Source organism: Amblyraja radiata, unplaced genomic scaffold (genome assembly GCF_010909765.2).
Source record: "Amblyraja radiata isolate CabotCenter1 unplaced genomic scaffold, sAmbRad1.1.pri S31, whole genome shotgun sequence".
In the NCBI taxonomy this organism is placed as follows: domain Eukaryota; kingdom Metazoa; phylum Chordata; class Chondrichthyes; order Rajiformes; family Rajidae; genus Amblyraja; species Amblyraja radiata.
Genome location: NW_022630147.1, coordinates 995,862 through 1,008,739, shown reverse-complemented (window position 1 = coordinate 1,008,739; position 12,878 = coordinate 995,862). Strand labels below are relative to the sequence as shown.

Genomic DNA, 12,878 nt, shown 5'->3' with positions numbered 1-12,878 from the left:
GAGAGAGAGAGAGATAAATAGAGAGAGAGATAAATAGGCAGGGAGATAGAGATAGGGAGAGGTTTTAAGGGGAGCGGGTCGGTGATTGGCCGCCTAAAGGGCGGGAGGCGCGAGGAGTCGGTGACAGAAACCTTTTGGATTCAAACTTGTGGGAGAGAGAGTGATGATGGAGAGAAAACAATAACACGGAGGGGAAGGATTTCTCTCTCTCTCTCTACCCCGGCTCCACTGTCCACGGGGCCGCCTCCTGTCCCCGCGCACGCGCTCCCGCTCCTCAGACCCAGGCTGCCATCGACCCGCCGCCGCTCGACTCACCCGCCCGCCTGGAGAACCATCAGTCACCCGCCCGCCCGCCTGGAGGACCGCGGGCTCCCATCACGGAGTGATGTCGCTCTGCATCGTCCCTTCACTCTCCCTCCTCTCCTTCCCCTTCCAGCTCTGTTCCCTCCTCTCTCTATCTCAAACCGCCCTCTCTCCTTCCCTAACCTGTTCCCTCGATCCTTCTCCCCACCGGTCCCCTCACTCTCTCTTCCCTCCCCCCTCTCACTCCCACTCTTCCCTCAATCCTCTCTACTCCTCCATCCGTCCACTCCGTTCCACCGAGCTGGTGTTTCCCTCCTTCACGTTCCACCGAGCTGCTCCCCTCACGTTCCTTCACTCTCCTCGTCCCGCCCTCCCTCCACCCCACGCTTGTACACTCACTCCACTCCCACTGTGTTCCCTCATCCCCTGCTCCCCTCTATCCCTCCTCCCTCCCTCCCTCCTCTCTAGCCCACCTCCCTTCTTCCCGCCTTCCCCCCATTCTAGCCCTCATCTCCCAGTGTTCCCTCACTCACTCCCCCTCTCTAGTCCTCCCCCACACACATATTCCCTCACCCCCTTCAACGACTCACTCACTGCTTCAGTTTGCTGCTTTATTTTATCTCAAAAATAAGAAGAAATGTGGGGAGGGGGGAAAGGGGGAGAGAGAGGGGGGCAGGGGGAGGAAATGAGAGGCTGGGTGAGAGGAGGGGGGGGGAGAGAGGAGCAGGGAGAGAGAGGAGGGGGGAGAGAGAGGAGGGGGAGAGAGAGGAGGGGGGAGAGAGGAGGGGGGAGAGAGGAGGGGGGAGAGAAGAGGGGGGAGAGAGGAGGGGGGAGAGAGGAGGGGGAGAACAGAGGCCGGGGAAGAGAGCCCCAACTCGCAGGCACGTCTAGAGAGGGAGGGGGGCAGAGAGAGGGGGGGGGGGGAGAACGGGGGAGAGGGGGTCATTAGCGCGGTTTTTTTCGAGATGTGACGACACACAAACAAATAAACACACACACACATCCAAGGTCAGAGTTTTATAATTATGGAGATAGATAGATACAGATATAGAGGAAAGCTTTTCAGGTTCAAATTTATTGTCACATGCACCAATTAAGGTACAGTGATATTTGAGTTACCATACAGCCATACTCAGTAAAAAGCAACAAGACACACAGCCACATAAAATAAAAATTTACAGAAACATCCTCCACAGCAGAATCCACATTCCTCACTGTGATGGAAGGTAATAAAGTTCAATCATCTTCCTCGTTTGTTCACCAGTGGTCGGGGCAGTTGAACCCTCCGCAGTCGCCGCTGCCGACGGTCTGATGTCCGAAGCCGTCGCGTCGGAATGATGGAATTGGGATTTCCCCCCCTCCCCCCATATAAAACAAACCTAGAAACACTAAAACATACTTTTAAAACATACTTAAAATTCGTCCAGCGAGAAAAAGACAGAGGAATGACGAAGAGATGGCCCACGAGGGAGGTGGGGAGGATGTCTGTTTAATTTGGAGAATTCAATGTTCATGTCATTGGGCTGTAAGCTATGAGGTGCTGTTCCTCCAGTTTGCGAGCCACCTCACTCTGGCAATGGAGGAGGGCCAGCACAGAAAGATCGTGTGGGAATGGGAAGGGGAGTGAGGGGGAACGGCCGGGCAACGGGAAGTTAAAATGGTTAGCACCCGGGAGATCCAGCAGGCCTTGGCGGACCGAGCGCAAGTGTAGGGTGAAATGCACGCCTAGTCTGCATACAAGGAACAGCAGATGCTGGTTTACAAAAAGAGACACAATCTCCTGGAGTAACGTGCACCACTGGAGAGCATGGACAGGCAACATAATAGGTCAGGACCCTTCTTCAGACTGCTTGGTGTGGGGATGGAGAAAGTTGGAAAGGAGAGGTGGGAGTGGTCGCCTTGGATTCCCTTCCCTCTACAGATGCGGCCTGACCCACTGAGTTCCTCCACCGCTTTAGAGGGAATGGACAGACGACGTTTTGAGTAAAGACTCTTCTACAGACTGATTGGAGAGGAAGCTGGTAAAGAGAGATGGGGATTGGACAAAGTCTGGCCAGTGATAGGTGGATACACAATGTGGGAGTAACTCAGCAGGACAGGCAGCATCTCTAGAGAGAAGGAATGGGTGATGTTTCAGGTTGAGATCCTTCTTCAGAAGTGATAGGTGATGGAGACACAAGAAACTGCAGATGCTGGAATCTTGCATAGAACACAATTTAGTTAGATGCACAGAATCTCTTGCCCAGAGTGGGGGAATTGAGGACCAGAGGACATGGGTTCAAGGTGAAGGGGAAAATATTACAGGAATCTGAGGGGTAACTTTTTAACAGTGGGTGGTGGATGTATGGAACATGCTGCCGGAGGAGGTAGTGGAGGTTGGAACTATCCCAACATTTAAGAAACTGTTATAGAGTTACATGGATAGGCCAAATTTGGAGGGATATGGATCAAATGCAAGTAGGTGGGACTAGTGTAGCCGGGACATGTTGGTCAGTGTGGTCAAGTTGGGCCAAAGGTCCTGTTTCCACACTGTATCACTTATGAGTCTAACACGAAGTGCTGCAGAATCTCAGCAGGTCAGGCAGCATTTCTGGAGAACATGGATAGGTGACGTTTCACAGAATGCTGGAGTAACTCAGCAGGTCAGGCAACATCTGTGGAGAACATGGATAGGTGACATTTCACACAGTGCTGGATTAACTCGGCGGGTAACGCAGCATCTGTGGAGAACATGGAACATACAAAAAAGGTGACATTTTGGGTCAGGACCCTTCTTCAGACTGAAACTATGTTCATAGATGAGAGGGTGATTTGCCGATGAGTGAAGTGACAGAAACGAGGGAAAATTAGATCAAAGGGTGTAAGATAAGGAATGTATATGTGCAGCTTTAAGGGGCACTGGTCAGCTAGCATTTGGAGTATTGCATACAGTTAACTAGAATGGTTTAAAAACAAACTGTAGATGCTGGTTTACAAAAAAGGACATAAGATGCTGGAATAACTCAGAGGGACAGGCAGCAACTCTGGAGAAAAGGACTGGGTGACATTTTGGGTCTAGACAGAGGAGGGTCGACCAGAAACGTTACCCACTCATTCCAGCATTTTGTGTTTACCTAAACAGCGCCTATCCACGTGGTGGTGTGCCAGCAGGCTGGAGGAGCGGGCAAAGGCCTTGCCACAGAGCGGGCAGGTGAAGGGGCACTGGCTGGTGTGGACTCGCCGTTGCTCCAGCAGGTGGTCAAGGCCGGTGAAGCCCTAACCACAGGACGGGCAGGGGAAGGGACGCTCACCGCTGTGGGTACGACGGTGCTGCCACAGGCTGGACATGCGGGTGAAACCCTTGTCACACTCAGCACACACAAAGGATCTCTCTCTGGTGTGTATCCGCTGGTGCTCCCGCAGGCCCCATGCTCTCTTGTCACAGTGGGAGCAGCTGCTCGCCGGCGTGGGCCCGCCTGTGCTGCCGCAAACCCCGCAAGCTGTCAAACGTCTCACCACAGTACGGGCAGTCGTAGGGCTGGCCACTGGTGCGCACGTGCTGGTGAGACGGGGCGTGCGAGGCCATGGCAAAGCGCTCTCCACACACCGGGCTGGGGACTGGATGGTCGTCGGCGTGCACCCGCTGGTGGGACAGCAGACTGGTGGAGCGGGTGAAGCCCTTGCCGCACTGGGCGCAGATATAGGGGCACTCGCTGGTGTGGGTGCGCTGGTGCTCCAGCAAGCTGCTGGAGACGGTGAAGCCCTTTCCGCACTGGTCGCAGGTGCAGGGGAGCTCACCGGTGTGGGTGCGCTGATGGTTTATCAGGCTGCTCGAGCTGGTGTAGCCCTTGCCGCACTGGGTGCAGATGTAGGGGCGCTGACCGGTGTGGGAGCGCTGATGCACAAGCAGGCTGCTGGATGTGGTGAAGCCCTTGCTGCACTGGGTGCAGGTGTAGGGACGCTCGCCGGTGTGGGAGCGCTGGTGCTTCAGCAGGATGCTGGAGTTGATGAAGCCCTTGCCGCACTGGGTGCAGGTGTAGGGGCGCTCAACGGTGTGGGTGCGCTGGTGCTTCAGCAGGCTGCTGGAGTGGGTAAAGCCCTTGCCGCACTGGGCACAGGTGTAGGGGCGCTCGCCGGTGTGGGTGCGCTGGTGCACCAACAGGTTGCTGGATCTGGTGAAGCCCTTGCCGCACTGGGCACAGGTGTAGGGGCGCTCGCCGGTGTAGGAGAGCTGGTGCACCAGCAGGCTGCTGGATTGGGTGAAGCCCTTGCCGCACTGGGCACAGGTGTAGGGGCGCTCGCCGGTGTGGGTGCGCTGGTGCACCAACAGGTTGCTGGATCTGGTGAAGCCCTTGCCGCAGTGGGCACAGGTGAAGGGACGCTCGCCAGTGTGGGAGCGCTGGTGCTTCAGCAGGCTGCTGTTGCTGATGAAGCCCTTGCCGCACTTGGCACAGGTGTAGGGGCGCTCGCCGGTGTGTGTGCGCTGGTGCTCCAGCAGGCTGGCAGAGCGGGTGAAGCCCTTGTAGCACTGGACACAGGTGTAGGGGCGCTCGCCGGTGTGTGTGCGCTGGTGCTCCAGCAGGCTGTCAGAGCGGGTGAAGCCCTTGTAGCACAGGACACAGGTGTAGGGGCGCTCGCCGGTGTGGGAGTGCTGGTGCTTCAGCAGGCTGCTGGAGCTGGTGAAGCCCTTGCCGCACTGTGCACAGGTGTAGGGCTGCTCCCCGGTGTGCAGGCGCCTGTGCACTTTCAGTTCCGGCGACGACTTGAAACCTTTTCCGCAGTCGAAGCAAGTGAATGGCCGCTCACTGCTGTGTACCCGCTGGTGTTCCCACAGCCCCGACAACCGGGCAAAGCTCTTGCCACAGGTGGAGCAGCCATAGGGCTTCTCGCCCGTGTGAACCCGCCGGTGGATCTCCAGCTTGCTCGGGCTCTGCCAGGCCTTGCCACACACGTCACACTCATAACGCTTCCCATTGTTGTGCCCCGTCATGTGGTCCTCCAACGAAGATCAGCCCCTCTAAGCTCAGCCCGCACTCCGAACAGAAGGGGGCTCACCTGCACCCTGGCTGTCCTCAATGGCCGCTCACGTCCCCGTTTCTCCGTCCACAGCAATGGCTCCTTAACCCTGCAGGAGGGGAACACAGAAGGTCAACAAGCTGGCAAACAGGACATTACTAACAAGTGAACATTACTAGTGCTTGAGGGGGTGGGGGGGGGGGGGAGGAGGGCAGGGGGTGAAGGGGAATGGAGAGGAGTGGGTGAAGGGGAGGGGAGAGGAAGGAGTGGAGAGGTGGCGAGGAGGCAAGTGGGGAAGGGGAGACGAGAGGTGATTGAGGGGAGAGGGGGATGGAAGAGGGGGTTCGGGGAGAAGTGGGTGAGGAAGAAGGGGGTGCCCCTTCCCCATTACGTACCCCCGCCCTGCCCCGTGATTTACCCCCACCCTGCCCCATTACGTACCCCCGCCCTGCACCGTGACGTACCCCCGCCCTGCCCCGTGACGTACCCCCGCCCTGCACCGTGATTTACCCCCGCCCTGCCCAGTGACGTACCCCCGCCCTGCCCCGTGACGTACCCCCGCCCTGGCCCGTGATTTACCCCCACCCTGCTCCGTGACGTACCCCCGCCCTGCCCCGTAACGTACCCCCGCCCTGCCCCGTGACGTAACCCCGCCCTGGCCCGTGACGTACCCCCGCCCTGCCCCGTGATGTACCCCCGCCCTGTGACGTACCCACGCCCCACCCTGTGACGTACCCCCACCCTGCCCGGTGACGTACCTGCCGTGATGGTGGGGAATGCTGGCATTGACCCGCCAGCGTTTGTGGGGAACATGGATACGTATGTGAAGAGAAAAAAATTAGTTAAATTTGGACCTTTGAAGACTGAAAAAGGTGAATTTCTTATGGTGAACAAGCAAATGGCAGACGAGTTGAACAAGTACTTTGGATCTGTCTTCACAAACAATCTCCCAGGTGTACTAATGGCCAGTGGATCTTGGGTGACGGAGGATCAGAAGGAAATTCACATTCGGCAAGAAATGGTGTTGGGTAGACTGATGGAAGTGAAGGCTGATAAATCCCCAGGGCCTGATGGTCGACATCGCAGGGTACTTAAGGAAGGGGGGAGAGAGAGGGTGGACAGAGAGTTTATTGATTAACCCCCCTTAGATGGGGGTTTATTGATAATGTTCAGCAAGGGGGAAGAGTGGAGGAGAGATGGAGTTTATTTACCTCATATATCCACACAGAGGTTTGTAACATTATTACCCCGGTTTTTCTCACAGACCTGTAGTTTATGTGGAGATTTATTTATTATTTACAGAGGGGGAGGGGGAGGGAGGGCAGACACTGAGAGATGTTTATAACATTATTTACCCCAGTTTTACCCCCAGACATGTAGTTTATGTCAAGATTTACCTCAGTAAATAAGGAAGGTAGACAAAAATGCTGGAGAAACTCAGCGGGTGAGGCAGCATCTATGGAATGAAAGATACATTAAACTACTGTTGCTGGTGTCTCTGCCAAGGCACCGCAGGAATTCTCTCTCACTCCAACAAGAAGAAGGCTTTTGCAACTTAACAGCGCTGGCTACTGCAACAGCTACTGCACGCCTTAGCCCTCACAGTCCAACTGGCCATTATCAAGTGCAATGCCCATACAAGTGGCCACAACAAAGTCTCCCGGGGGAATGCCCTAGCTCACATTACTGCCCGCACAGCAGATTACAAATTCTGCACATTGGTCCCCACAGAACTAAAGATTCTAGTAGGCAGAACAGCTCTGTCAAAAAAGGGAATGTAAAGTTTAATAGTGTAACGTTTTGCCACATAAAAAGATGTTTGGAAACATGGGAGCTGTGCCTTTGACGGGCCTCTGGCTCACACCTCGTATGTGTATGTGTAGGTATAGGTGTGTGTGTGTGTGTGTGTGTGTGTGTGTGTGTGTGTGTGTGTGTGTGTGTGTGTGTGTGTGTGTGTGTGTGTGTGTGTGTGTGTGTGTGTGTGTGTGTGTGTGTGTGTGTGTGTGTGCATGTGCGTGCGTGCGTGTGTGTGTGTTGCAGCGAGACCTGGGCGTCCTTGTACACCGGTCACTGAAAGTTGGCTGACAGGTACAGCAGGCAGTGAAGAAAGCTAATGGAATGTTGGCCTTCCTAACAAGAATATTTCAGTATAGGAGTAAAGAGGTTCTTCTGCAGTTGTATAGTGCTCTAGTGAGACCACATCTAGAGTATTGTGTACAGTTTTAATCTCCTAATTTGAGGAAAGACAAAGGAATTTGAGTATGGGAGCAGGGAGGTTCTACTACAGTTGTACAGGGTTTTGGTGAGAACATACCTGGAGTATTGCGTACAGTTTTGGTCTCCTAATCTGAGGAAAGACATTCTTGCCATAGAGGGAGTACAGAGAAGGTTCACCAGACTGATTCCTGGGATGTCAGGACTTTCATATGAAGAAAGACTGGATGGACTCAGCTTGTACTCGCTAGAATTTAGAAGATTGAGGGGGATCTTATAGTAACTTACAAAATTCTTAAGGGGTTGGACAGGCTAGATGCTGTCTAGTTGATGGAAGATTGTTCCCGATGTTGGGGAAGTCCAGAACAAGGGGCCACAGTTTAAGGATAAGGGGGAAGTCTTTTAGGGCCGAGATGAGAAAAGCATTTTTCACACAGAGAATGGTGAATCTCTGGAATTCTCTGCCACAGAGGTAGTTGAGGCTAGTTCATTGGCTATAATTAAGAGGGAATTAGATGTGGCCCTTGTGGCTAAGGGGATCAGGGGGTATGGAGAGAAGGCAGGTATGGGATACTGAGTTGGATGATCAGCCATGATCATATTGAATGGCTCGAAGGGTCGAATGGCCTACTCCTGCACCTTGTTTCTATCCTTGTGATTGAGGCAGTGCAGCGAGGGTTCACGAGATTGATCCCTGGGATGGCGGGACTGTCATATGAGGAAAGATTGAAAAGGCTAGGCTTGTATTCACTGGAGTTTAGAAGGATGAGGGGTGATCTTATAGAAACATATAACATTATAAAAGGACTGGACAAGCTAGATGCAGGAAAAATGTTCCCAATGTTGGGAGAGTCCAGAACAAGGGGCCACGGTCTTAGAATAAAGGGGAGGTCATTTAAGACTGAGGTGAGAAAAAACTTTTTCAACCAGAGAGTTGTGAATTTATGGAATTCCCTGCAAAAGAGGGCAGTGGAGGCCAAGTCACTGGATGGATTTAAGAGAGAGTTAGATAGAGCTCTCGGGGCTAGTGGAGAAGGGATATGGGGAGAAGGCAGGCACGGGTTATTGATAGGGGACGATCAGCCATGATTACGATGAATGGCAGTGCTGGCTCGAAGGGCCGAATGGCCTCCTCCTGCACCTATTTTCTATGTTTCAATGTTTCTATGTGTAAAAGTATGTTTTGGGTTGAGACAGTTCTTCAGTATGTGCTGTATTTATGAACTAAGTATGAACATTTTGCGGCGTATCAAAGTTTTAAGAGTTTTGCATAATTTCCTTGAGGTGTGTATAACTGTGTTTTACTGTGAGAATGTTATTGCTTTAAAGTGTGTGAATATCTGAGATTCAGCATATTGCGTGAGGTGTGGAAATTTGTGCGTGAATGTCACATTAAAGAGGGTGTAGAGTGAGTGAGTTTAAAGACTGTTACTTGTTTGTGGAACTGGTTCTGGGTGAATGTTGCATGAATCCTATAATTCAGATGAAATAGGATGTCATTGAATGAGCTGCTCATTTACGTGATAAATCTTTGTAGAGTCTCATGTGGTTTAAAAGGTAGTGTCTCTAAGAAGTTGCAGTTGTGGGAGGGTGGAGCTGCACAGTTATTTTCTTTTCCTTTGCTTTTCGGAAATGCATTGGCGATCTATGTGGATATTAGGCACGTGCCACGAGTGATTATTCAGGGTAGGCAGTCAGTCGGCTTTTTTAAAAAATCTTAAACTACGCATGCGCATGTGATGGGAAGAAATTGGGAGAACGGTGGAAGGAGCCCTTGCAAGTATTACTGACTACACCTACAGCAGTGAAGGCGGAAAATAATCCTCGTTGGACACACCTAACCTATTGCAAAAGGATTGGAAACTTGATAAAGGAAATATGAACTTGGATGTCCTCCCGCAAGAATGGAGGTTAAAGGAAGTCATACAAAACATTTTTAAAAAGGCCAGTATTTACAGTATCTTGTTGAAACCAGCCATGAACATAAGCAAATGCATTCCCCTGAATTATATACGTGCCTCCCTAATCCCGGATACCAGGAACGAGTCTCCCCCTGGTTGAATAAACTTGAACCATTAACAGTGACCCGTTATTTGTTCTTTGACGTCCCGGGATTAGGAATAATGGTCCACCTCTCTGAAAACCAAAGGGATCGATTTGAGATGGGGGACACCTCTGAGTCACACTTAACTGTAGCTACTAGACCTCCAGCAACAGCGAAATAAATAGGAAAAATTATAAAATGGTGAAGGACAGACATGTTTCATGTTTTAAAGTTGCCAATGATACAGAAGGAAAGATCACATGGGTCAGAAAGGAATGGGACACTATTTTTGGAAAGCAACAGCTGACTACTGAGGATCCGCCAAGGTTACCAATGGCTCTGGTCCAAGTACCCTCTGAACTATGGGCAAAGCATAAGAATCATGTGGGATGAGTGCATTCAGCCCTTGAACATAAAGTGACTTTAAAAAAGGGTGCCGCCTTGCCATGTTTAAAACAATATTGACTGACCCCAGAGGCTGAAGAAGGGATAGCTATGGTCATTGTATCTTTATTACAATGAGGAGTATTAGTGAAAAGCAAAGTCCTGTAATACTCCTATTCTGCCAATCCCGAAAGTGGGAAGACGTAATGAATGGTGTTTTATCTAAGACCTGAGAGCTATTTAAAATAGTGATTCCTTTTGCTCCTTTAGTACCCGACATCAATATTATTCTGACATCTATAACGGCAAAAACCGACAACTTTCCAGTAATTGACCTATGTTCAGCCTTTTTCTCCATACCCCTGCATAAAGACATCCAGTTCCTGTTTGCTTTTACCCACAAAGATCAACAAGGAGGCACCTGTACTATAATAAGATGAGTGTTGCGCCTATAATCTCTGATGAATCCGCTAATATCAGACCTTGCTACCAATATTTCGCAAGAATTTGAAAAGATCCATGTAGATTGGCTATAGCATGTTAGCCAATTAGAATGCCTAGTAATTATAACCCCGCCTAATTATATAATTCACTAGACTAAGTGGGACCCGTTGGGTCCCAGTATCACACGGGAGGGCTGGTCACCAACGCAATATTCCACCTCTCCACCAATTCCAATATTGCTCGCCAGTGCGGGGTGGGGGGGGGGGGGGGGCTTTCAGTTGCGCTAGTATTGCGGGCCGAAGGTACTGGTTTCCAGAGGGCTAGTATAGACAATGTGGGCCGAATGGATTATTGGGCTGGCAGCCAACTGTTGCAGCGATTTTAAAATCCAAGCCAAGGCAAATAATTTGGCTGCAGCCACCCGACGACCAAAATTCATTTTGTGAACACAAACTTTTTAAAAAGGCGAGGCAAACAATTGGGCAGCAGCCACCTGACGACCAAAATTCATTTTGTGAACACAAACTTTTTTTAAAAGGCGAGGCAAACAATTGGGCAGCAGCCACCTGACAACCAAAATTCAATTTGTGAACACAAACTTTTAAAAAAGGCGAGGCAAACAATTGGTCAGCAGCCACTTTACAGCCGCATTGAGGGGACTCACCGTGGAGTAGACGTGCGTTCAATGTTATTCACAGCTCAGAGAGCCATGACCCGCTCATTTCCTGGGTCTGGCAGAGACTGAATGAGGGACTACACTTCCGGATTTTATAGTCCCTCCCCCCTGCCGCCAGCGGGGGCAGCAGAGCGAATGGCAAATTAAAAAAAAAACATTAATATATCTCTGATTTTTCATCGGTGGGGAAAATCCTCCGGTCACGGAAGGCGGAGGGGGGCTCTGAGCGAGGTGACCAAAAATGACGGCCGTAGGTTGCGGCGTTCTCTCGGAAATCGCAGCACAAAAGCGGTCAAGATCAGACTTTTAGTAATATAGATAGTGTAAGATCCTACCCACTGCTTACCAGTAACAGTAGCAATGTGAATGTGTAATGACCTGCATAGAAGTCCTGTCCACTGCCCCGATGCGGGGAGTGGACAGGACTAGCAGCTGCAGGTACTGGAACGGCTGGAACAGCGATCACTTTAAAGTTGAGCGGAGGTGCATCAGGACCCTGGAGCGCTGGATGCCGTTCCTTCACAGGAAGAAGGTGTTGACGGTTGCGTCTATAGATGGTACCACCGACATCGACCAGGTAGGAATGTGGTTCCTTTGCAGGGCCATAGATGTACCCCAGTTTGGTATGTCCCTTGTCTGTCTGTAGACGGACTACTTTGCCTTGAATGAGTGGCTTAAGTGGCTTGCTGGCCTTGTTGTAAGTGCGTTTCTGCGCGTCTCGGTTGGACTGTACGCGCTTTTGAACTACGGCGGGGTTGAAAACTTTAAATGATCCTGGGTGATGGGCAGCGGAGGTCGTGTTCGGTGGGACATCAGGCGCTGGGCTGGAGAAACTAAAACGTTATCTCTCGCAATATTTCTCAGGTTCAACAGGTCCAGGTAGCCATCCCTCTTCCCCTTTTGTAACCGGCTCACCAGTGCCCCACCGATGGTCTTCCCCCACGGTGTCTCCCCATAGCCCTTCGGCTCACCGAAACGCACCCTCAACTTTTCAAAGGAAAAGGTTGATGAGGCAGCTCCTCACCGTACGAGGACCGGGCGGGTTAGCAAGCCACCTGTTAGAAATGGCGATTATGTTTAACCCCATTAGTATTAGATGTGGCAATTTGCATTTAACATTTTATTTATTTATTGTAGTTGCAATGCTTTACTTGTCTTTCATTTATACAAGAGATGTAGATTGGCTATAGCATGTTAGCCAATTATAATGACTAGTAATTATAACCCCGCCTAATTATAGCATTCATAGTGTAAGATCCTACCCACTGCCCACCAGTAACAGTAGCAGTGTGAATGTGTAATGACCTGCATAGAAGTTAATGACCTGAACAATAAAGATGCTTGTGTTTCAACCTGTGTAAATCTGAGCTCTTTACAAAGTTAAGTGACATGCATGAGTACAATGAAGGAAATGGGAGCTGCTGGCCATTCAGTTGGTTTGGTGGACTCTGGGGTACTGTGTTACATTATGGCTATTTTTTAATTAATCATCGCTCTGATTTTTATTGTTAAATGCTTGAGACCATTGTGTACCTACCGAGGACTGTGAATGTTATCATATATGATAAAGAGGAAGGAATGACAGAGTTTAAAGATTTAGAAGTGACAAAATGGATTCTGCTGTAGATTTAGTAGCAATAAATGAATGCTTAACCTTTCTCCTTCAACACTAGCAAGAATACAGCACAATAACATGAATGTTTTTGCCTTTCGTGACTCAACATAGAAAATAGGTGCAGGAGTAGGCCATTCGGTCCTTCGAGCCTGCACCGCCATTCGATATGATCATGGCTGATCATCCAACTCAGTATCCCATCC

At 50.7% G+C, this 12,878-nt stretch overlaps 1 protein-coding gene across 5 annotated transcripts in view; it reads right to left on the bottom strand.

Moving 5' to 3' along the window:
• Positions 1-3,570: 3,570 nt before the first annotated feature.
• Positions 3,571-12,878, bottom strand: part of LOC116969375 (zinc finger protein 615-like) — an 864,645-nt gene continuing 855,337 nt past the window's right edge. For 2 of the 5 annotated variants that reach the window (XM_033016241.1, XM_033016243.1), the window contains 2 exons: positions 12,032-12,115; positions 3,571-5,407 (listed from right to left, as the gene is read on the bottom strand). In XM_033016241.1, the coding sequence (XP_032872132.1) occupies positions 3,722-5,272 (1,551 nt within the window). In that variant the 5' untranslated portion in view covers positions 5,273-5,407; positions 12,032-12,115 and the 3' untranslated portion in view covers positions 3,571-3,721. Of the gene's footprint in view, positions 5,408-12,031; positions 12,435-12,878 lie in introns of those variants that run through there. The other 3 variants (XM_033016240.1, XM_033016239.1, XM_033016242.1) reach the window with 2 other exon arrangements.